Source organism: Sciurus carolinensis, chromosome 17 (assembly GCF_902686445.1).
Source record: "Sciurus carolinensis chromosome 17, mSciCar1.2, whole genome shotgun sequence".
In the NCBI taxonomy this organism is placed as follows: Eukaryota; Metazoa; Chordata; class Mammalia; order Rodentia; family Sciuridae; genus Sciurus; species Sciurus carolinensis.
The window spans coordinates 42,057,516-42,083,242 of NC_062229.1; the positions used below are offsets into that span (position 1 = coordinate 42,057,516).

General features: G+C 45.9%; 1 protein-coding gene and 1 non-coding gene across 5 annotated transcripts in view; both read right to left on the reverse strand.

The window, feature by feature from the left end:
* Rarb (retinoic acid receptor beta) overlaps positions 1–25,727 on the reverse strand; it is a 693,377-nt gene that overhangs the window by 23,319 nt on the left and 644,331 nt on the right. For all 4 annotated transcript variants that reach the window (XM_047532671.1, XM_047532672.1, XM_047532674.1 and 1 more), the window contains one exon: positions 3,781–3,941. In XM_047532671.1, coding sequence (XP_047388627.1) covers positions 3,781–3,941 — 161 coding nt within the window. The remainder of the gene's footprint in view (positions 1–3,780; positions 3,942–25,727) is intronic.
* Trnaa-agc (transfer RNA alanine (anticodon AGC)) lies at positions 14,907–14,980 on the reverse strand. The gene has a single exon. It is a non-coding gene; the product is annotated as a tRNA-Ala (tRNA).

A 25,727-nucleotide genomic window follows, 5' to 3' on the forward strand; every position in this document is an offset into this window, starting at 1 on the left:
TTGTGGTCATTTTCTTTCTTTCTTTCTTTCTTTTTTAAATGCTTATTTTTTTAAGTAACTTTGTTTTTATTTATTTATTTTATGTGGTGCTGAGGATCAAACCCAGGGCCTCACATGTGCTAGGCAGGTGCTCTACCACTGAGCCACAACCCCAGCCCTGTTTGTGGTCATTTTTCTGAGTCAACTTAGGGTTCCTTAAATCAGTTCAAAGGAGCCCTTCAGAGGTCATCTTAGGTGCCACCAGCCCTGCAGGGTGATGATCGGCGGCACAGGGCTGGACGGCGGGTGTGGAGAGCCCATAGCCTGGCTGGGGCTGCGCTGCCTGGAAATCTTGGCTCACACCTTCCACCTCCCTCTGCTAAAACCCGGGTGCATGACTTTAAATAACGACAAGATGCTTTCCATAGGCTGGAGAGGAGAATGCTTGTTCATCTGCACACCTCCTGTCCTCCAGAAACTGCATGAGCCCCTCAGATACAATGTTCTCATTGAGCCTCTCGGGCAACCCCATGAAACAGGCGCCATTACAATTCCCATCGTACCCGCGAAGGAGCCGAGGCTCAGATGATGGTGTGAAGTTTACAAGGTCATGCGACTCCTAAGTAGCTCAGGCGAGGTTTGGATCTGGGTTTATGAAGCCCCCCAACCCCAGTGACATAGTTGCTAGGGGCAGCCGAAGGAGGCAGAGTCAACATCCTCCGAGTGAGGACACTTCCTCCGTTCCCTTCTTATACAAGCTACTCCTCCGCTTTCTACCTTTACACGAGGAGTTCACCCCACTTCCTTTAGTGGAGAGGGGTCTTTGGTCAGACAACTTCCCAAGAAGGATGCCAACTCCAAAGCTTGTAGGTGGGCACCCTGCCTGGGGCTGGTGGGCATATGCTTCTGCTTCCATCATCCATTCCTGCCATCTCCTGGTACCTGACCGTTTGTCCCAAATCAGCCCTAATTAGGGAAGGAAAAGGAGCTACTCTCTGAAAGATTCATAGGTGGGCGGCTGGCTGCCTGCCTTTTTATATTCCTGTCTACCCACTTATTCTGAAGGCATCTGACAAGGATGCCACTTTGGTGAAGGTGGCAGGAAGTTTCTTGCCGTGGAAGCAACTGCCTATCTAAAAAAAGCGCTTTGAAAAACGGCTCAACTGGGAGCTGAGCGGCAGCAGAGAATGTGTTATGGCTTCTGTTATTTATTTATATTCCCACCTACTTCCAGAAAGGATCTGAAGTCACTTACAATAAAAACAAAGCTCGATATGTTTGGAGATAGTAGAGTTACAGAGAAAGGCCAGCTGAGAGATGGTTTCCAAGCATCCCAGGGCAGTGAACGCGTAGTGTGAGTCTCAAAGGAGGTCAGGCTGCCCAGTGGTTAAGGTCTAGCCTCTGAGATGAACTTGTATTTCTATTTTCTCTGCTTGATTGAAGGAGGTACAGAAATATCTCTGTGAAGTTGTTGTGGTTATGAGGTATCCTCCAAAAGCTCATGTGTGAGACAAAGCAAGAATGTTTAGAGGTGAGATGATTAGATTATGTGAGATGTGACCTAACCATGGATTAATCCACTTGAATGGATTAACTGGGTGGTAACTATAGGCAGGCAGGGTGTGTCTGGAGGAAGTAGGTCACTGGGGGATGCCTTTAGAGTTTATATTTTGTCCCTGGCACCTTGTATGCACGCTCTGTCTCTCCACTTCCTGGCTGTCATGTCCTGAGCCACTGTCTTCTGCCATGCCCATCCGCCATGATATTCTACCTCAGCTTGGGCCCAAAGCAATGAAGTTGGCAGACCATGGACTAAACCTCTGAAACCCTGAGCTTAAAATAAACTTTTCCTTCTCTAAGTTGTTCCTGTCAGGCATTTTGGACACAGTGACACAAAGCTGACTAAAAACTGCTTAAGATGATGGTCCCCCACTTGATAGATGGCATCTCTTCCCCAGAGTGGGGTAATAGGAAAAGGTCCAAGAGGCACAGTGGACAGCCCCTCTGTCTTGGGCCAGAAGATAAGACTGAAACTAGGATTTGAATGCAAATAGTTTATGTGGGAGGAGATTCCAGGAAACCATGGACAGCAGTGGGGAAGGGTTGAGGGAGGATGGTAGTCAGTCGATCATCACTGGGCAGTCAGGCCTTGCTTCCTGTGGAACTCTGGGAGATGGCTTAGAGAGTGCCTGAGAGTCATCCTGCCCACAGGGTGAGAAGGGGTGCTGACCCATCGGCTTCTGTTTATCTGTGGTCGGAGGCTGCTCCCAGGAGTATCAGCGCCCCACATGTGAGCCACCCCAGAAGTCCAGGCCACACCAGGGGGTGCTCTGGGGGGAGGGCAAATGTTATACACACTGTGTGCAACCTGACCCTCTGCAGATCAGAATGGGGGCCATTGCACCTGGTTGCCACATAAGTCAGGGACTGGGGGACTGACTAGATCACTCTAAAAAGAGGAGACGAGGGAGGGAGGATTAGTATTTCCAGACACTGGGTCTCACCTCATGACCTGCCTCAATGCCTCTTCCTTCAGGAGGGCCTCCCTACTCTGGTCTCTTTTCCTTTGCTGGAGAGAAAAGATGCCTCCAGTGATTCCTGCTTCCATTCTACCTTGTCAACTGACCTCTTGGTCTAGTCTGTGTGGAGAGTGGTAGCTGAAAGATCAGCCCCTGGAATTGAACTGTCCGGGTTCAAGTCCTGCCTCTACGGCTTAACTCACAGGCAGTAACAACCGAAGAGACTTCTGCTCATAGACCGTCCATTTCCCCACTATTTATGGATGACACACAGACTCCTGGAGTGGCGTTCAAGATCCTCTGGGACTTTCCCCATCCTCACTTCCACTTTCAACGCAGCACAGTCCTGCCATCCCATAGTATTCTACTTTCTTAGCTTCTCCATTTAAAGAGGCCAAACAGCATTCTAGTTATATCCATTCATTTGTCAAATATCTGCGGGTGCCTGCTATGTGCCACAAACCAGGAATATATAGCCCTGAATATAATACATGCAAAAACCCCTTGAAAAATTAAAGGGCCTCGTGACATCTCCACCAGCACGTACTAGGCCAGCTGACCAATGCCTCCCACATTGTCCTCTCACCTCTCTCCTTTGCCCCTTCTCGATTTCTAATGGTGGTGAAAACCATTTATCACAGAATAGTGGGAAGCACAGGGGGACCATGCACCCATGGGGACTTCTTGATCTTGCTTTTCCAGGCCCTGACTTGGGTTTACATACACACATCGACTCCCCAAAGCCAGACCCTGCCCCAGGAGATGTTCTCAGTAATCTTGGTTGGGTTTTAGAACTGAATTGGTGTTTTTAAAAGACCGGGGCCCCACTAGGTTCTGTCTAGGTGTGTGCGTGATGCATGTAATTCTTTGCTTGCTTGATTTATTTCCTTTGTTAGACCAAAGTCTCTGAGAGTAGAGGCAAATAGTTAATGTAGCCCATGCCTAGCCTACAACCTGGCATATAGTAAATGTTCAATCAATGCTTTTTTTGCAGTGCTGGGGACTGAACCAGGGCCTTACACATGCTAGGCAAGTTCTCTTCCAGACCAATTACCGCTTCTTGAGCAAATGCAAGCATGCATGACTAATTGAACCAAGGAAACATCCATCTACTCAGTGACTGGCCACCCACTGGGGAGAAATGGCCACTGTGTAGCCCCACTTGGCTGACATGCAAGTCCTGGGTCAAGTCCTGGGATGTTCCTACCAGAACCAAGGCAGTGTGTGTGTCAGTGAGGGTCCCTGCCCACACTCTCAGCAGTGGGGTGGGAGTGGCTCTTACCGTGGTGTATTTACCCAGCTGGCAGAGTGAGGGGAAGGTTTCCTGGTGAGCTTTTCGGATCTTCTCTGTGAGATCGTCCAGCTCTGCTGTCATCTCATAGCTCTCTGTACATTCCTGCTTCGAAGGCTCCTTCTTCTTCTTGTTTCTGTCATTCCTGACAGCTGTAAATGAGAGAGAGGACAAATCAGAGATCCCTAAATGCTGCCTGGGCCAGGGGTTTCCTCTCCCAAGGCCGCCCTGGAATCATCTAACACTTGGAATGGGAACCGAAGGGACTGGTGGGAGAACATCCCAGGGGAAGAGGGGCCGTGCAGCCGGGGGCCTGGACAGAGAGCGGTACGTCTGTGTTTGCACAGGCTGGTCAGCTCTCAGGAAAGCTTAGAACACCCAGAAAGCCGAGTCTTGGCTAGTGCGAGAGAACTTTCCATGTGGACTGGTTTCCTCGAAGAGCGAAAGATTCTACCGAGCGCACTGCTCCCAATTCCAGAAGGGACGCCCTGAGAGACACCATGAGGGTACCTCCTTAGCCGGGGAGTCAGGTCCTTGAACAAAGCCCCTGTGGCTTCAGGGCTGGTATTTCCCAGTCCAGCAGCTTGGCTTCTTTGCTTTCCAGCTTCCTGACTGAACTGACTGTCACTTGAAGAGATGTGTCTTAAGAATGGTAAGATACTGGTTTTTATCTTCTCATGTTTTTCTGCTTGGAACATTTTCTTTAATAACCAGATAGTCTTTTGTTATTTATAACGTCATTTTAAAGGAGTCTGAAACGCTTGGCCTGGAAACCCGTCCATTCATTCACCTGTTCATTCACAGGTGCTCCATCCGGGCCCCGTCTGGCCTGCTGCACCTCAGCACGGCCAGTCGGCTGCTGCATAGCCGGGCTCAGGCCTGGGTGCTGCAGAAGCCTGTGCTTCCTCCCACAGCATGGGCCTCTCGGATGACGGCAAATCTGAGTGTAACTCAACGCTCCAGCCCCTGGCTAGGATCTCCTGGGGAAGGAAACTGAAACCCAGGAAGGCAGACAGGTGAAACCAGACCATGCAATCCTCTCGGGGGAGTCCATGTTCCCTGGGGACCCAGGGGGGTGCCAGGCTGGACACTGCCTGGCTGTGTCTGCCACCACTGTGACCTGGGAATCTATGCTGCAAAATGACCCAGGGCATAATCTGATCTGTCCTAAGAGGATTTGGTCTGGGTTGCCCACGCAAGGGCACGCCCGCCATTTGAGAACTGGCAGGCCCCTGGGTCCAAGCTGGGAGAGTCCCCAGGCTGTGTTTGGAACAGAGTAAAATAAAGACAGGAAGAGACGAGAAGAAGTGAAAGGAAAGCGGGAGCTGGGAAGGAGGACGGGCAGAAGGAGAGGTGAATGGCCCTGAGAAATTAGTGCCCAGGAAGAAGGGCAGTCGGGGAGAGGAGGGCTTTGCTTGGATATCTTGGACACTTTCCTGGCAGCTTGGTCTCCAGAATTTCACTTAATCCCCTTATCAGGCAAGCGATTTTAAACCCATTCTGCAGGTGAAAAAACTAGGTCCCAAGGAGGCCGAGGAATGTGCGCATGTTTATGTGACCAACAAGTCTCTGCTCACTTGGACTCACTTATTCCAAGGAAGGGACATGTTTGAGGAGAACATGGATCCCTCAGGACCCTGATATATCACTGTTCTAGTCCCTGGGGGTGGGGTGAGAGGGATCACTGGGTACTCTACCTCAACCGTATTCTTTTCTAGTACGGATCTGTGACGAGGGCCTTCCAAAGGCGGAAGCTTCCTAAGTTGATGGGAAAATCTTCCAAATATGTGGCTTGGCAGCTACTTTGGTGTGGGAGGGAGGGCAAAAGGCATCACATTGGGTTTTGAGGCAGGGAGAAAATAAAGAATAGAGAATAGAAAATAAAGTGGGCAGCATGTGGTGCTTCTAGGGACGGAGTCGGGGGTGTCGCCGAGGCTGGGTAATCATCAAATCTAAGCAACAAAGATCTCTTGCAAACAGAGTCCCAAGGAAAAGTGTGACAGTTCCTCCCGAAGTTACACCATTATCATATTGATCCAGCCATTCCTAGGTAGATACCCAAGAGAACTAAAAATAGATGTCCAGGTAAAACTTGAACCTGACTCTTCATAGCGGCATTATTCATAATAGCTCAAAAGTGGAAACATGGGGCTGGGGTTGTGGCTCAGTTGTAGAGCACTTGCCTGGCATGTGTGAGGCCCTGGGTTCGAGTCTTGGCACTGCATATAAATAAAATAAAGGTCCATTAACAACTAAAAAAATATTAAAAAAAAAAAGTGGAAGCAACCCAAATGTCCATCAAATGATCAATGGCTAAACACAATGTGGTCCAGCTATACAATGGAGCATTATTTGTCATCAAAAGGAACACAGTACTGATGCGTGTTACAACACAGATGAACCCAGGAAACATGCTTAGTGAAAGAGACAGTCCCGTGTTGTATGATTCTATCTACAGAATCATACTAAGCAAATCCATAGGCCCAAAGTGTACTGGTGGTCGCCGAGGGCTGGGTTGCAGAGGGAAGATAAACAGTGAGTGCCAATAAGTATGCGGTTTTCTTTGAGGAGATGAGAATGTTCTGGCCTCTGTGTAGAAGGTGGTAACATTTTGTGAATTTGCAACATTGAAGTGTATACTTTAAAATGAAGAATACCAATACCATGTGCATTACATCTCAAAACAACCACCCCTAAAATTCTAGGGCCACAAGTGACTGAACCATGGGATCTGCCTTAACTAGACTCAGAAGCCAAAACAGCACCTTCGACCACTCAAATGCAAAGTGGCAAGAGTAATACTAGTTAATGACCGTGTATTCCAGGGCCAGCCAGCACCTAAGAAAGTTTAGGAGGTCTAGTTCATGGAATTCCCAGGGTAACCCGGGTGAGGTGGCCATTATCATCCCATTTCGATAGGCCGAGAACACCCTGTTTGAAAGCGGCGGAGTGAGGAGTTCAGGGGAACGTGCAGAAAGGCAGAGAGAGGGGCCATCAAACAAGCACCCTGGAGTTACCCAGTTACCCACGGTCCCAGGCCAGCAGGTGTGTGGGCCTGTGCTCACTGTTCCAGCCCTCAAAACTTACTTGAGCAAATACAGCTCTACCTGGCAGGGAGGAGACACTCTGAGCTGTCGCCATGGGGCATCTGAACGAAGCCAAAAGAGAGAGTCCAGGTCACAAGGGAAGCAGACCTTGGTGAGGTTCAGTGGGGCACCAACGAGGGGAATCCCTGGGTTGTGTGGTGACAGCATCAGCCATTTGCAAAACATCAGCTGCAAAGCTAGAGCACCATCTTTTGTGCTTTGGGGTCCAAATATGAGCACCCTCAGCAGCTGGTTGCCAGAGACCAGTGCATAATCCTAGGTCACCCTCCAGACCCCTCTCATCCTCCATAAGCAGCGTCCCACCACCTCTGCCTATCTGAGGATTCCTGGAACCCCAGAATCTCCTCCACACCTGTAACGTGAAGCCATGCTACACGAAGCTTCCTAAGCTGAAGGAAAGTCTTCCAAATATGTGCCTTTGGCTGCTACTTTGCTCCATGGTTTTTAAACTATGGTGGAAGACAGATGTGGCATTTGGACCAGGCATGGGGATGACTGCCAAGGAGCATCAGAATCAATGAGATGACACAGTGCACAGGAAGCCATGGCCCTGGGGATGGGGGGCTCTGGCCAGCTGCAGGGGATGATTGGCCTCTCTGAGGCCTCCTGGTCAGGAGCTCCTGGCGGGGAGAAGGGCAGGGGCTCACCACCTGGTAAGCAGGCAGTGTGGGGCAGCGGGTGACAGGTGTGGGAGGGGAAACCAGAGGTCTGCAACAAGTGCCAGCTCCCGGCTCACCACCTGGGGTGGAGCCCAGCGGCGTCACCTCCTCTCACAGCCCCTCTTCCCAGACCGCAGTGCCACCCACACAGAGTTGGACGGATGTGGCACTAGACGAGAAAGAGGAAGTACACTGTAAGGGCCAATGAGGGCTCGTTATGCAGGAAGAATTTAAGGTCCTTCCTTGTAGCAATGGGTGGATCTGAACCCGGAGAACTTATGGGGGTCAGTGTGGGGCCATGTCCCGTTGGGGGCAGAGGAGACTTGCTGTAAGAAATGATGCTTTCAACGATGCACAACAGCCAAACTAGGGAACCAGCCCAGGTGTCCATCATTAGATGAGTAGATAAAGAAAATGTGGTGTATATACACAATGGAGTTTCATTCAGCCAGAAAGAAATATGATATCATGGCATTTGCTGAAAAATGGATGGAACCAGAGAGCATTATGTTAAACGAAATAAGCCGAACTCAGGTCAGGGGTCATGTCATCTCTGAGAGAGAGATCACCAGGGGAGGGAGGAGAGGAGGGAAAGGGGAAATATTGCTATATTGTGTGCATGTGCTAATATGTAGCAACAAATCCCATCATTATGTAGGACTCTAATGCACCAATAAATGTGCAAAGTGGGGAGAAAAAAAGAGATGATGCTTTCAGAGCAGCTATCTGGTAGTGGCATCAAATGAGCGGATGGACTCATTTGTTCCTCCACTGTTCTGTTTATTTGTTCATATAATGGATGTTTACTGTGCACCTACTATGTGCCATCTGCTGTGGGGGGTGAAATAGCAAACAACAAGGGATGGCTCCAGCTATCAGGGAGCTCTTTTATGGCGAGAGACAGACATTACTCATAAAGTGCTATTGGTGCCACTATTATTATAGGCACTGTGATTCACAACCTGGAGTATTTTTATAACAATATTAGAAGCGTTAATTATAAGTATGGTAGGTGCTACCAGGCACTTACTGAAACCCCCTGTTCATCGTAGGTTATTCGCCCCTCACCACAACCTGAAAGGGTGGGTGTCCTCCGTAGGCCTTGTTATGCAGATGGGAAGCAGACACAAAAAGGGGAGGAACTTCCCCAAGGCCATGCATCGGAAAGTGCTGCTGGGTTCTGAACTCGGCAGGCTCGGCTTCAGAACTGGCCGCTGCGCTCTGCTGGGTGTGTCCCATGCGTGCACGGTATAGTGAGTGCGTGAAGGAGGCTGCGTGGAGCTCTGCACAGGTGTTCCTGTGCTGGTGGGGGTTCCCCATCCCAGAGCGTGGAGGGCAGCGCGGGCTTGCGGGCAGGGAGCCTGGGCTGTGCAACGCTGCTGCCTGATGGCCACCTCCCGTCTCGCTCCAAATACACCTGGCCGGTACGAGCACCGCATATCCACGATGGGGCTTGTAGCTTTCGCCGCAGTCTACCCTGGGAGGCAGGGGGAGGGGTCCGCACTGTCACCTCTACTTCAGAGCCGTCTCCGCAGCCCTCCCCCTGCTCTTCGGCTGTCTGGGCGGCAACAGCCATATTTCATGGGCCTGTCTGTGCCCCGGGACCTGATAGAGCACCTGGTCCACAGTGGGGTTCAAAAACTGTTTTGTGAACCACAAAGTGGCCACGTGGCTAGATGTGACGTTCTACGCACTATCAGAGCCTGTGCGGCAAGTCAGAGCTCACCTGAGCCTCCTGCTTCCAGAAATTAAAGGTTTCACTGTCACCTTGGGGGGCCCGCAGAGGCATCACTAACTGCTCTCTACCCCTGTGGCAGTGGCCAGGAAGCGGCGGGTGGGGGGCATCCACAGGGTCACGAATGTGATTTATACACCTGATAGAACCTGTTCCGATGTTTTCCAAGCGCTTCTTGGACTAAAGGTGCTCCATAAAATATCAAGCATTCTCCTTGTGAGGGGCTAAGTGCTACAAATCAGATTTGGTGGCATAAAAGTAACATATTTATGATCCACTATCATATTGCAAATGAAATGAATGTAATAAAAGTGTCACTTATACAAATACCTCTGATGTACGGATCTCGACCTATGAATATGAAAACAGACACCCAAGCACTTTTATTTGAATGTCTAATCATGGAAATAAATGAAGTCGTGTTCATTTTAATGTGTGCACTTGTGCATGTATCTGGAATATTGATTTCCATGCACACAATAAAAATTTAATGCAGGAAACATGCGAAAAGATGTGGATCTCTCTTGGACTCTGGAAGAGATGAAACAATGCTTTGCTACAAATTCCTTGGCGTCAAAAATTTTAAAAAGAAAGAAAATGCAATCAATGGTATTTTTTTTTTGTCCATAAAGTATTTTATACTCAGTTTAGCAAAGGGAGCATAATGGTCTATTTATTCTCGCTTGAAAATTAAAGCCTGAAATTTGCCCTTCTTGACTCCTCAGCTCCTTGCTAACTACAAGAATAATGGGTCACAGTTGGTGATTGGAAGCTATCTGCTTGTCGTGAGTGGGGGAGGGCCCGTAACGAACAAACTGATGGACTCAAGAGAAAGCCTGCAAATACTGTTTCATCTTAGTGTAAAAACCATTTTCTGAACTAATTATGTAAATGAACGACCACGGATCTGAAGGCAGGTGGGGCTATTCCTAATTGCTACAGACATACATTTCCCATTATTTGAGGATTTGGGGATTGGTGCTCAGGCTATGAACACAGCAGTTCCTGCAGTAAAAGTGGGTACAGGAGGGGTGAGTGATTACTCCCTCCACATCAGACTGTCTTGAAGGTAGAGATTGTCCCTTTCCTGATACAGTCCCTGCCTTCCACTGTTATGCGAGGAGATTCAAACACAAACCCAGAGAAAGAAGGCCAGAGAAAGAGGCTGGGGCTCTATTTTCTCACCACTAAGACAGGTGCCTCTTGGAGCAGCCAGAGGGCAGGGCACCCAAGAGTGTGTGTTGAACAAATAAAGTCCTTTCCTTCCTTGGGACCTTGATTTCAGGGTTTGTGAAATGGACTTTGAACATCTCTCCAAGCCTGCAACATGTGTAGGCATGTGCAAGGACTTGCCCAGGCGACAGGGAGCCCCATCCCAGCTGCAAAGTTTAAGGGGTGACCTGGTGTCCACAGTGCCAGTGAGCAAGCAGGGAGCATACTTAGGATTTTTATAGACTATGAAATATTCCAGTCTTGCGGGAAATCGTCTGGACATAGCATTTCCAGAGTTTAACAAGGATCTTCTAGCCTAGCTCAGCTTCGTAAAGTTATTCAGAGCAGTTGCGGAAAATCCCTGAAATATCTGAATGTACAGATGCCAGAGGCTTCCTATTAGTTCGAGTGGTAGGCTATACGAATGGAATGTTCAAAACAATTCTAAACACATTTCTCATTCGCGGGTGGCTTTTGTATAGAGTCTGCCTCTGCTTGAGGGTGGAGGGTCCCAGATCCTCGTTTCTGCCTGTCTGGGCTGGGGTGGGCAGTGCTGCCCTGAGCGGGTTCCTTTCAGACAGGCCAGCGTGGTGGCCATCCTTGAAAGGCAGGGGACCTGGAGTTTGGAGGCTCCCTTTTAAGTGACATATTCTTTTCTTGAACTCTAGAAGATATCTTCAGTTCCACTGCAGAGATAGGGCAAGAGAAAACATCCCAGAATGCTGTGCAAAAGCAGGAGCTGGTCGTGTGTAGCTGGGAAATGGCACACACTCTCAGATGCTCCTCTGCAAAATCAGCAGTACTTGAATCCTGAATCCTCTCAGCAACAGGCCACTCTTGACATTGGCTTTTCCTAAGTCCTGCCTACAGGTGGCAGACCTGTTTGTAGTTTGGTGTTTGTGACAAAAATTACCCAATGTGGGCCACGAGGAAGGGCGCACACCTGTAATCCCAGCAGTTCAGAAGGTTGAGGCAGGATGATCGCAAGTTCAAGGCCAGCCTCAGCAATTTAGCAAGACCCTAAGCAAGTTAGTGTAGACCCTATCTCAAAATAAAAAATAATAATTAAAAAAGGACTGGGGATGTAGCTCAGTGGTCAAGCACTCTTAGGGTGGATTCCCAGTACCAAAACGAACAAACAGTAAAAAAAAAAAAAAAAAAAAATTCCCAAAGTGGATGGGGCTGAGCTGAGGATATATCCTTGGCTGAGGATATAAACCTGAAAGATGGAAAATGGAAATTTAAGACCTTGGTGCTGGCCCCTCTGCTTTTAAACCTGGAGTAAACTTACACACATACGCCACGATCAATTCACTTGTTTTTGAAGCTTTCCAAACAAGAAGGGGAGTTCAACAGTCACTTCCACGACCCATTTCCACAGGCAGGAGCTTCTTTGCTATGTGAAGCTGAAGTTCACCTTGGCTGCAACCCCATCTGCCCTCATGTCTCTGAAATGATGTTTTATGAGTCTTTTAACTTTTGGGGAAAAAAAGACAGGCAACCTCAGAGTCAGGAATCAATAATCTTAAAAGAGGGTCACATATATCTCAGGTAAAAAGTTGAGCAGGCACACACACATGCACACACACACACACACACACACACACACACACACAATTTATATTCCTTTCATGGAGTGGGTTACACTGCCTTTGAGAAACAGCATCTGATTTGACAGGGGGCGGAAGGGCAAAAAGAAATTTCCTGGTAGCAGATGGTTCCAGATAAACGGGTATCTTGTTCTGAATCCTATATGTTCTCTATAGCAAGTTATGGGCTTTCACATATTAAACAATAATATCTATCATGATAAATCCTAATGGCTACATTTTTCATTTCCTACTGTCCTCTGAACCCAGTTAATTTTCAGCAAATGAACTGATGTTTTCCCTGACATTCACATCATCCTTTTCACTTAAAATGCTTTTTAAAAAATTTTTAATAGAAATGATTTTTTTCTAAACTGGGAAAAGTTCTGAAAAGCAGAAATTCTGAGAGACCATGAGAAGGAGAGCCCAGTTATTCCAACCAAGATTGTCCTAGACCATCCTGGAACCAGCCTACCCCTAAGCCTGGGAAAGAACATGGACAGCCAGAATTGCCTACCCAATCGGTAACTGACCACAGACTCATAAGGGGACCCAGCAAGCCCAGAAGTTCAGCCCATCTGACCCATTGTCTTGTGAGCAATGACAAGTGCTTATTATTTAAAGTCACTGAACTTTGGGGTGATTTGTTATACAGCTACAGCTGACTGATACAGTTGGTGAAAGAGTGGTTTCATACAACAGCAGCACACACCCACGTGCCTTATGCCACATGGAGTATTTGAATCAATGATTGCCTTTATTCAGTAGTTAAGGCAAGAAAGAAAACAATTTGTCACTCCTGCAATTCGAAGTTTCAGATTGTGCCCAAATCAATTACCACACATGGAAATGATGGAACTGTTCTCTGTAGATCTTAAAATGGAAGGAACTCTGGAATTGTGAAAAGGAGACAGTAGTAGAATTCCAAAGGCCTACAACTTATGATAATCTCTTAAGGTCTTTGAGTCTCAGTTTTCTCATTTAAAAAGTGAAGACATTAACTTTTACCCATCACACATATGATTTTCGTATCTATTTAGGTCTATAAATGCAACACACTGTAAGATATTCAAAAATAGTTGGAGTCCTATACCAAAATTCACTTATTCAATGAATAGTTATTCAGTCCTGGAGTGACTGGAGATAGTGAATCAAATAAGGAATGAGTTTTTCTCATGATAAAGGAAAATAATAATAAAGAAAATGCTCTTGACATATCAAATAAATACAAGTTTGATGTACGTGGAATGTGCTGAAATGTGATAATATTAAGACAGCAGTGGAAGAAGAAAGACAGAAACAAAAAAGATATAAAAAAAAAGAGAGGAAGGAAAAAGGGTGGGAAGGAAAGGACAAAATGAGGAAAGTAAGGAGGAAGGAATTTTTATCTAAGGCAAGACCAATGCTACAGACTGGTGTCATATTACTGGAGATTAAGGGGAAGACAAAGCATAGGGAAACCAGTTTTTAATTTTTCAAAAGCTTCAACTCTAAGTAGAAGGACTATGGATCTGAACTTGGTTTAGTAAACAGATGTGACCATGTTTACCTCCTTGGACTTCAAACTTTTAAGAACAGCTTGACACATTTGATGAATCTCTTCATGAGCTATCCATGTGTCAAGAAGGCATTTGAAAGAGATAAACAAATGGCCTGCAAGTTTTCCGGATATTTGCCAAATACCCTTTCTAGGATATTAACGTGGAGAAGTTCTTGCACATTGTCAAATAAATTTTAGAAACACGAATCACTGGAGAAATGTTCTACGCATAGCTGCGTGGGTGTTCATATTACATATTTAGTAATGGAAAACGAAAAACTCTCACTTGACAGCATTTCAAATGGCTTATGCCTGTTGTGTACCCAAATGATTCTCAACAGGGTTCTTGAAGGTTTTCCTAAAGGTCTTCAAAATCATCAAGTGTAATTCTTTGGTATAACTTTTGCTCTAAACACATTCTATTAATTTTATTTTTTAGAGAACTGGCAAGTGATGTACTAAATATATGCCAGTCCACGATTGGACTTATTCAATTAACCATAGGTTTTTCACTAATAGTGATGAATCTGAGTGTATTTTAACTGTTTTTCCAATACATCTATCTGTCTGGCCATCTCTTTGTCCACATATCTATTTATCCATGTGTCTATCCAGTCCTTCTGTCAGTCATTCATTTAACCATCCATCTGTCCATCCTTCCATCTACCCACTTGTTTACCCATTCAGCTGTCCATCCATTTGTACCACCTTTTCATTCATCAATCTGCCCATCCATCTATATGTCCATCTATTTATTTGTCTGTCCATCCATCTGTCCACCCATCCATCCATCTGTCCACCCATCCATTCAGCCATCCCTCTATTCATCCATTTGTTTCTTCTTCTGTTAAAATAGGAATATTTACAGTGTGTCTGGTACTGTGGCCAATGTTAAAGAAATAATTGAGGGTATTGTTTTAAGAGATTTGCATTCTAGGGAAGGCAAAATCAACTAAACAAATGACTGCCATGCACTAAGCTATATGCCAGTCACTCATTGATTCAGGTAACAAGCAGACCACATCTAAGGAGTAGGCGGTGAGATGGAACTCAGATGATAGGACCGATGGTTTAGCCTGTGGGGTCTTGAGCTCTGTGCCTTGGAGGGGTGTGCCGGTCTTATTCACTCAGTATCCTTAGTGCACAGTGCAGTACCTTTCCCATATGGGATGCTCAACTATATTTCTTAAACAAGTGGAGCCTAGAGGCAGGAAGAATTGAGGGTGAAGAGGAAAATACTATTTTTCTTTTCAGAAACACTTTTTTTTTTTTTATTGGTGGTGCTGGGGATTGAACCCAGGGCCTTATGCATGCTAGGCAAGCACTCTACCAACTGAGCTACCATCCCCAGCCTCTTGGGTGAAGAGAACAATGCGTGCCAAGGCGTAGGGGTCAGACGCAACATGGCTACCTGACGGAAGTTAGTTTTGGGATGGCCTCAGAGGATGGGGTGTCATTGTGGGAGGCAAAGAGGAGGAGGGAAAACATTCTGAATGTGAGAGAGGGGAGCAAATAACCCAGGAATACAGCATCATGTGGGAAAGAGAAGGGGGTGTCTGGTCTGAACATAGCACACAGTGGAAACCAGGGCCTGGTAGGGAGAAAAAGACGGGATGAGCATACAGAAGAGGGAGGAGGAGGGACATGGAAGGAGGGCCTGCAAGGAAAGGTGCCATGGCCTTGAGAACACCCTCAACAGGGGGACACAGAGTGAGACTTAGAGGGAACAGTAAGCTTTTAACCCTGGCACTGGGCTATGCATGGTACCACACCAGAGGAAAAAACTGGTAGCCTGTAGGGAGTAGAAAATCCAATATGGGGCAGGAAAATTATGGTTTGAAGAGAGGTAAATAAAAAATCCAGGTGGCAATTCCAGAGGCTGTTAGAGAGATAGCACTGTGAATTTAGCTAGAGAATGGCTCTTAAATTAGATCATTTCGGAGTCCAGCCCTTAAAGATGACCGTTGAAGTCATGGGAGGAGATCGATAATGTAAGAGAGAAGGGAGAGGTGGGGACGGCATCAGGAACTGACCTTCGGGAGTGGCCAGTGGTCTGGTGGACAAGGGATCAGGCTACCATGATAAGAGCAGATGAAGAATGGGCAGGAATCCGAATAATAAAGAACCAGAGAAACCGATAGAGAAAAGAATCTGAAGCAGCAGCAGAGTCTGGCTGAAGGTCCACTGTAGCTGCCGGTCGGTCAGAGAGAATGAAGAGGGAGCAAAGGTCACTGGTTTTGGCAATGGAGAAAGTAGACACTTTCAAGAGAAGATTCACACCAGAGCACTAAGGAAGGAAGCCAGACTGAGGGTGAAGAAGGTTAAGAGGAGGACAGAGAAAGTCCTTCAAAAATCAACCTAGCACCTAAACTGAAGGCCAAGCACTTGAAAACATGGGTTTCCAGAATCAAACCTGTAAGAGGTCAGTAAAACCACCCAGGTTGACAAGCACGAAAAGGATACGTGAATTGCCCAGAGTCTGCGATGGCTGATTTGCAGAGGCTCCCTGTAGAGTCAGCCTGGAGCAGCGGGATCTCAGAAGATGCCCTCACTTAAGAGCTGTCTGCAGCCGGATCCAAAGCAAGAGGCGGCTCCCGCTGGCCCCAGGCTGGAAGACCAAGTGCTTTCCCGGGTGCAGACAGAGGCGGAGCAGATCTGCAGGCCCGGAGGAAAGGGCTGCGAGGAATGGGGGCCGGCCATGCAGTAGAGGCTAGAGGCTGGACCACAGCTCGAGGTTCACGTGTGAGCTAGGAGCCCTGCCAAGTTCATTGCGGTGGATGCGGGCAGTGATATTATGAAAAGAGTTTGTTTGTTCATGATGAAGAAATGATTGGGGGAGAGAGATAGGCTGAGGTGGCTGCTAGAAGTTGCAGGTGAAAGAAGAGGGATGTCTGAATTAGGGAGGGACCAGAGTAAGGGACGCCAGGCAGGGTTCCATATGACAGCCTGTCTGCAGCCTGCACAGTGGTGACCAAAGAAGGAGGAGCAGACGTGTGGGGTCCAGGTGCCACGTGCCTCCAAGAGGCCTTTGTGATCTGCGCCATGGACAAATGGTGTCTGAGTCTCACCCTCAGAAGCGACTGGCTACTGGCAGAACCTCCGGAGAAGCCCACTGAGGACCGGAATGGTCGCCATGGGAAGCGATGGCGAATCCCTTCGTCCTGCATTTTGCTCCTTCCAGTTCTTGTCTTCTAGGAATTAACGTAATGTGAAAGAGAGGCTTGGCACAAAGTCAAAGTCCCTGCTTTCACGGAAATGCGTGGGCTCCGTGCGTGGGGGAGGAAGAGCATAATGGCATGTGGAAGCAGAGTGCAGCGGGGACCTTACAGACAAAATGTTGACCACCCCTTCCCGTCGTCTCTGAAATGCAAAGATGGGAGAGATTCCAGCCCACCTTGGAAATTCAAACTCCAAACATCCCTCTGTCACAGCTTCTCAAATCACTAATTTGGTACGTGATCCAGACTTCTTGCATGTCTGCCTCAGCTAACGGGCAACCCTCCCTCCAGGGGATTTCCTCACTGTGCTGTGCTAAGTGCTTATCATATATTATCTCATTTAATGCTATAGCAACTCTGTGGTAGGTGGTACTGCTACTGGGTTTCACATGACAAAGACCTTAAAAGTCACACAACCATTCACTTACAGGGGCAGGATTGGAACTCAAGTCTATTGAATTCCAAAACTACATAGTGCTCCTGAAAGAATTCTTAAAACTTTATTCTTTCTCCAAAGATTAGTGTTCCTAATGAGAATGTAATGAGGACTGTAACTAAGGAATTTCTCTACTTGCTCTTGGCTGCCCTGAATGCCACTGCGGGGTCACTTTCAGGCCACATGTGCTACTCAAAGAAAATGTTAGAAAAATGAACCAGCAGAAATAAGCCACGCCCCCAAGTCAGTCTGAGCACTTGAAGTGTTGGCCAGAATTGTAGACAACTGAGCCTTCCCCCGAGGGAACTTACCAGTTTCTCAATATAAATAGATCATCCTCAATTGCCTCCTCTGTAAAGGATTGCTGAATCCTATTTAGTGCACAAAAATCCTCTTACTGCCCTATAGAACTTTAATTCTCAGGTATTTATTTCTCCAGAGAGTCATTTGGAAAAGAAAGCAAGCCATCTTTACCATTCTCTGCATAGTTTACAGCCACAGACTTGGATGTCTGACTTTAACAGAGAATCCAGCTTCTATCCCTGGGAATACTTCTGCAAGGGGTCAAAAAAGTGCAAGACGACCAAGAAATAACACGCAGAACGTCCCTGCCAGAGCCTCACAGTGCACTTCCTGTGCCCTTCCTCTAACACCCACACCCAATGCAGAACGTGCTTTTCCCCCATTTTTAATCAAAAGGACATCTGCTACTGCCTTCTACAGTAGAGAGGAGGCTACGACACCCCACGCGCGGAGCAGAAAGCAGGGGAGCCGAATCTCCGCATCCGTGGCCACCAGTTTACAGGTCCATACCTGGAGGTGGAAAATCCGCACCAGACGGCATTTAAGTGTAGCAGGGAAAACTGGGGTACGTACAAAGAAGTCCCAGGGTGCAGCAACCTATGCTACATGTGCTCGGCCATACTGACTGAGTACCATGTCCCAGGGACCATTCTAGGCCCTGGGGACAAACAACCTACTCAACCTCTTGACATTCATTTCCTTGTAGAGGGAGGCAGACAATAAACAAATACATGTCCAACATTATGTCTGATACTGGCGAGTCCAATAACAGTAAGAATAAAAACATGCAGGAGAAGGAGATGTGGAGGGGGCAGTGGTCACGAAGCATGGGCAGAGGAGATGTCTGCAAGGGCCGGGGAGCAGGTAAGTACAGTTGGCCTCCGTATCTGTGGGCGCACATTTGCAGGCTCCATGGAAACCATCTTTCAACAACTGCATCTCTACTGAACATGCAGAGACTATTTTTCTTGTCATTATTTCTTAAGTAATACAGTCTAACAACTATTTACACAGCATTGGCATTGAATGACATATTGAAGTAATCTAGAGATGATTAAAAGTATACAGGAGGGTTTGCACAGATTATAGGCAAACAAGGCACCATTTTGTACAGGGGATTTGAGTGTCCGCAGATTTTGAGAGCCTTGGTATCTGCAGGGGTCCTGGAACCAACTCCCAGAGGATGCCCAGGAATCTACTGTATCTATTGATGGAGATCTCTTATAGATGTCGATGAACAGAAAGGTTTGCTTATATTGGGGAAAATAGCTTTCCATAAATTAAATATACAAGTTAGAGTGGCTATTGGTCAATTTAGTTATTTGTCCACTCACTAACTTTACTCACATATTCATAGTGACCAATGCTATGCTGTGCTGGGCACTGCAGTGGACGCAGGAGAGGTTAATGGTGAAGGAGGTGGATGTGGATGCTCATGGAGTCATAGCTACGCCAGGGATGGGGGCTTTCCCCCTAAAATATTGTCCACACTGAAATATTTTAGGCTCTGAGGACTGTGGTAGCCTCTGTCACAACCTCTCAACTCTGATCTGTATAGTCCAAAAGGAGCCAAGGCTGTAGACAAATGCACTGTGTTTCCAGACAACTTTCTTGACTAAAACAAACCACGGCCTGGATTTAACCCATGGGCTGCTGTTTACCAATCCGTGTGCTAAAGAATGTCATCAATTGTTTAAAAAAAAAAAAAAAGTTATCTATGCAATAAATCCAAATTAGGGAAGAAAGTAAATGTAATAAATAGGAAAAAAATACTCATCACTAACCCTGCCCCTCCCCGCAGTGTGCTTTTCAGGTTATTTCCAATAACAGGCAGTGGAGTAGAAGTCAATCATTTTTTTCTGCACAGCAATGGGGACCCACCCTCAGCTTCCCCCAGACATTTTCTATTGAGAAATCTACTTTCCCCTGCTCTGATAATGGTCTGCGGCGTTTCCAGACTCCTGGTCTGAGTTAGATGCAGATGCTCCTCACCCAACCACACACAGATGGATGTACCTTTACAGCTGGGAACATTGATGGGGGAATATTATAGCAGACTCGTGTGACGTAGGCTTCTGCCCAGTCAGAGAAGCAGGGAGGAGGTTGACTAGAGAAATCTTCACAGGGGAAGGAACATTTGAGCCAAGTAACAGATAACGAGGTGAAGAACATTCTGGGCTGAGGGAAAAGCTTCAGTCAAGACCTTGGTAACAAAGAAGGCCAGGAACGGAGGCTGCAGTCTCTAAAAGGTGTGTCAGAAATGCAGAGGATGTTTCGGTTCTTACAAAGCTTAGCCTCCAAACCTGCCACGATGCAGTGAGGACCCAATGACAGTTCCTACAAAGACATTTAACACGTGGGTACCAGACACTGGAGGGGACAGATGTTAAGGTTGAGGGAGCATCAACACAAAAGATATGATGAGTGGGGTTTATTCATTGCTCTAAATTGTTAGGTGTGACATCTCAGATGATCTGGGGTCAGAGACGGAGTCCTCCTCCCGAAATTCTTCCTTCATAAGCATTCAAAGCCTTTGCATGGCCTATTGCTCTTCTGGAAGGTAAACTAACCAAAAAGGGACCCTCACAAATAGCCAGATGTGATCCACAGAGATGGAGAGGAAGGCTGCAGTGATCCCAGGTACTCTTTACAAAGATGTTATCTGCTACCCTATCCATCATTCTGCAAGTGACGGGGAGACTACCTGAGTGCCAGAGGCAAAGACCACCCCCACCCTGCCAGACAGAGGCTCCCATCCAATAAAAGGTCAATAAGAGACTAGGTAGCCAGGAAAGTTCTACAGACAGCAACCAAGATAGCTCTTCTGTGTACTCAAATCTTTCCTTGAAAAAAAAGAAATGCAAAATAGGGCAGAAAATAAATCATCCTCCTAGAACTAAAATTTTAAATATTTAAACACTTACTTTTCCTAATATTTGCATTTCATAATATTCAGCAAGTGAATTATACACACCTTCTTCTGTAGGGTCTCTGTTTTTCATTTTAAACCTTCAAAACTCATAATCATCCTTCACGGCATGTTGTTAATTTTTCTACTCCTGACAACTGGAATATTTATATTTAAAGATGTTTATTATGAAAGTTCAAATATCCCTAGAGAGCATGATAAGGAGCCCCATTCACTCAATCTCCAGTTCAGTGCTCAACTCATGTCCCATCCTATTTCCTCCCCCAAGACTATTTTTGAAGCCAACCTTAGAAATTGAGTCTTTTTCATCCATAAGTGTTTAAAAAGTTTTTCATAAAATTTTATGGCACCCTTGCTTCATTTTAGGGGAGGGGAGAAGTATTACCTCCTTCATGGAGATTTTAGTAGAGAGAGAGAGGTCAAGGGTGAGACTGACCTTCCAAAAACCTGAGCTGGGGAACCAGACTGGAAGAGTTGTGTGGGGGTGTCCACCTGACTGACAGACCCCAGGCCGAGTTGGCTATCCTAGAAACATGCCTGACACAGGCGGGGTGGTCAAGAGGTGAGGATGGTCTCCCTCCCCTTCACCAAGTCCCCTCTGCTTAACAACCAAGAGCTGGCAGCCCTCCCCAACCCCGCCAATTTCATTGTCCTGAGGCCTAACTCTGCATGCACTGAGGGTTGGCCAGATCTTAAGCTGGAAAGGAATGCTGGACTCTAAAATAGTATTTTTCTCATTAATTTCATCAGACTTTCTTTCCTCTTTCTAGCCTGTTCTCCTACTTATCCCCTAGTCTTTTAACCAAATTCAGGAAATTGCATCATGGTTAGTCAGCTCTAGTAACTGCCATTTTCAATCATATAGACTATTTTTACTACCCTGCATCTTAACTGCAGAAGGACTCGTGGTTAGGTATGATTATTGGCTTGGACATCTCGTCCTAGGGCTCTTGCTCATATCCACATTTATTTAAAAACAAGGCAAGATCAGTGGGCTAAGGAACCTCTTAGGATGACTCCTAACTTCAAAACAATAGCCAAGAATGATGAAACATGGTTATTAAAAAGTGCCTCAAGCTAACTATCCTCAAAAGGATTCCCCATTCCCCCTCATAGAACTATTGCTGACTCCCAGGTTGACGGAAAAGAGTTTTGAAGACATGATGGAGAAAGCATAGAAACTTCAACTTGCTGAGCCTTCATTCTGGGATTCCTTCAAGGCCTATCTCCCAGTCCATCCAAAGGATTCCCTATCTCTGGAGTGTCTTCTGTCTTTTTTCTTTATTTTTTGGTGGGTGGGTAGGTGGGGCGGGTACTGGAGATTGAACCCAGGGGCACAGAACAACTGAGCCACATCCACAATCTGTTTTTTTAATTTTTTATTGAGACACAGGATCTTGCTAAGTTGCTCAGGGCCTCACTAAGTTGCTGAGGCTGGCCTTGAACTTGTGATCCTCCCGCCTTAGCCTCCTGAGCGGCTGGGATTATAGCCATGTGCCACTGTGTCGGGCCTTCTCTCCTCACTCTTGAAGTGTGATGATATATGTGGTCACTCTCTCCACCAAGGAGCACATGTATTCCAAAGCCTCAATTCTCCACCTCCAGGCCAGATGAACTGTTGTCAGCAAAGCATCATCCAAAGAAGGAATGGAAGGGTATGTTGAAACCTAATCCCCAGTGTAACAGTATTCAGAGGTGGCCGGCTGGGAGATGAGGAGGTCATGAAGGTGGAACACTTCTGAATGGGGCTAGGGTCCTTCTAAGAGTCTCGACAGAGTTTACTTCTCCTTTCCAGCATGTGAGGTTGCAAGAAGATAGTTGTTTATGAATCAGAAATCAGGCCCTCACCAAACATCCCCAGAGCCTTAATTTTGAACTTCCCAGCCTATTGAAATGGGAGAAAATTTCTATTTTTTTTTAATGATCTACCCAGTATACACTATTTTTGTAGACTGAGTAGTTCATCCTACAACCTAGATGGAATAACAGAGAGACAGATGCATACACCCTTTCCTCAAGGATCTAGGAAATCTTATGATGTCCCAAGAATTGCTATTTTCCAGTGTGGACAATTTTTACTGCCAAGTATCTTAATTATCAGGGGCTCCTGTTTATTCAACTTCACTTACTTAAGCATCAAGTATTCTCAGATTAACCTCATCTTCTTTTGAGTCCTATGAGAGTATTCTCTCTTTATGTTTGGATTGCTTCCAAATATCAGTGATGATTTTGAGCACACATCCTGAATAGGGACATACAGAATTCTGCAGTTGGATCATCTAGAATTGATCTACAGAGAAATCTCAGTTATGGTAAGATCACAAGATCCAGGTGGGAGGGAGAGAGCTGAGTTTAAATCCTGAGTCTGTGACTTTAGCAGTTATACAAATGTAGGCAATTTACCTGGTCTTTGTCACCATGACTATTAAAAAGTGGGAATCTCACAGAGGTGCTGCAGAGATCTGCACTTGGTGGATGGCAGCAGACTTTATAACTTTCCTTTTTCTCCTAGGCCCTCAAGTAGTTTAGAGCAGGACCTTCTCCTTACATCTACTTTCTTCCACCTATGAATTTCCATGTGTTCACTTGCATCTCAGTCCACAGCCTCACGGTCTCACGCCATCTTGTTCCACTGCTTTGAAAGATGTTCAGTCCTAGGTAACTTCCCTCTTAAAATGTGGCGCTAAAAACACAAGACAATAATGTTTCAAGGTGTGCCCCCATCAGCTGCAAACACAGAGGGATATGCAGACTTTCACTCTGATTAGTCAAACACCTTTAGAGTGAAGACATCAGTACCGAGACACAACCATGATGGTCAGATCTTCAGCTCTGCTCTTCCCCAGTCTGTGTGTCCACCACTGACTTAGCTGAGTCTGACTTAGGACCTGACATTCATCTGTTAACTGGTATCTTGTTTGGACTGATCTGTCATTTACTTCAGCTTAACCCTCTGGAAACTTCAGATCTTCTGCAGTTCTCATATGCCAGGGTCCTGTGTGTGTGTGTGTGTGTGTGTGTGTGTGTGTGTATTTTTTTTTTTTTTTTTTTTTTTTGGTACCAGGGATTGAACCCAGGGGTGCTTAGCTACAGAGCCACAACCCCAGCCCTTCTTATTTTTTATTTTGAGACAGGGTCTCGCTGAGTTGCTGAAGTCCTCGCCAAGTTGCTGAGGCTGTCTTAGAACTTGTGATCCTCCTGCCTCAGCTTCCCAAGCCGCTGGGACTACAGGTGTGTACCACCATGCCTGGCTGCCAGGGTCATATCTAAGACCAGTTTTAGAGTGGGTCTTATGTCTAATCTTCCTTTAATCACAGAATGCCCTTAGGCTGTGTACCTCTTTATTCCCCTTTGTTCTACCTGCTGCCCCCTCAGGCCCCTCCCCCTGACCACAGCATAAAAGGAGAAACCCCTTCAGCTCTACTGCTTGGGGGGCCACCAGGTTGTGATACTATTTCATACCTGCAAGATCATCTAACTGACCTGCACACCATGAGAGAATAATTCATAATTACTGACCTAGATTTGGACTTGACTGGAATTGGTTCCAAACCACAAATATAAAAAGCACAACTTACTTCTCAAAGTGAGTCAGTTCTCTTAAAAAACAAAACAAAACAAAACAAAAAAACAAACCCACAGTAAACATAATCAGGTACATATTAGGTTCTAAATATAGAGCCAGGCCCTCCTCCAAATTAGACACTCTAAGGCTTACCCTAAAACCTCCCTAACATCAGCTGCTGCCACCTTGGATACTGGGAAAATATTTAGAACTAAAATATGGTATTTCTCCAGGGAATGTATATCAAAACTGAGGAGAAAGCAGCAATTACTAGAGAAACTCAATAAATAACTTGGCAAACTGTCACTTTTCTCCAGGTGCACTGATAACATATATTAAAAGGATTCAAAACTTGCTGTTTCCTCCCAAGAATTTTTCCTTGGTGGGGTGAAGTTCTCTGGCAAAACTCCATTTGGATCATCATCAGGAAGAAAATACCCGATATCATGCAGGTAAAGATGCAAAATGTACATCCCATTTAAAGGAGCGGATTCATCCAAGACCTTCCCTCAGCATTGCTTTAAAATCAAGTGAAATTGAATGCTGGTCTTCCTGTATTATTCATTACATAATTGCTGTGTTTTATTAGAAATATGATCTATTATAACCTTGAATGGAGTACATTAAATGACATTGAAAATTAGATTATTCTGATTATTAGAGAAGTGAGAAATGTGCTAAACATTTGTACGACTGATAATCAATCAGGGTATCCATTTGAGTGTAATAAAAATCAATCTAGAGCCAGTGTGTTTAAATCTAATTTTTTAAGCATGACATTTTCCTTAGAGTTTCTTTCTAAAATGTCACCATCTTCTACAACAGTGATTGATTCTGTCTCTAGGGAGAGGCACTCACTCCAATTACTTCATCCACTGCACACAAACCATGGTCCACTTTAAAAAAAAAAAAAAAGCCAAATGAATCACAGTAATAACAATATATTTTATGGGGGGGCACAGATTTACGTCACTTAAGCTGGAAAGTCACCCATCTTCCTCTCCTAGGCTCAAGCAGATAAAACATGTTCCCTAGATCATAATGTGGCTCTTACTTTCATACAACAGAAATGAGGATTTTTATATTAGCTTTTTCTTTTTTGGGGTGGGTACCAGGGATTGAACTCAGGGGTACTTGACCACTGAGCCACATCCCCAACCCTGGGTTGTATTTTATTTAGAGACAGGGTCTCACTGAGTTGCTTAGCGCCTCACTTCTGCTGAGGTTGCTTTGAACTCGCGATCCTCCTGCCTCAGCCTCCCAAGCCTCTGGGACTACAGGCGGGTGCCACTGTGCCTAGCTATATATTAGGTTTTCATTTCACCTGAGAAAAAAGATGAAACTACACTGGCTTATGTAAAGTCCTTGTTCCTCTCACACCTTTTCAAAGAAAGAAAGAAAGAAACAAACAATGATATAATGACATCACCTTAACTTGCCCTTCCTTTCTTCTATCCACTCACCCTCTGCCCTTCTTTCCTTTCTTCCATTTTCCCATCTTTTCATCCATTCATCCATCCATCCGTCCATCATTATCAAACTCCTGCTGAAGTCACTAAGATGCTGAGCGGCTTGGGGAATCCTTGCTTTTATCTCTTAAGTATGTTCAAATGCACACCTTGAATGCCTTTGATCATTCGAGAAA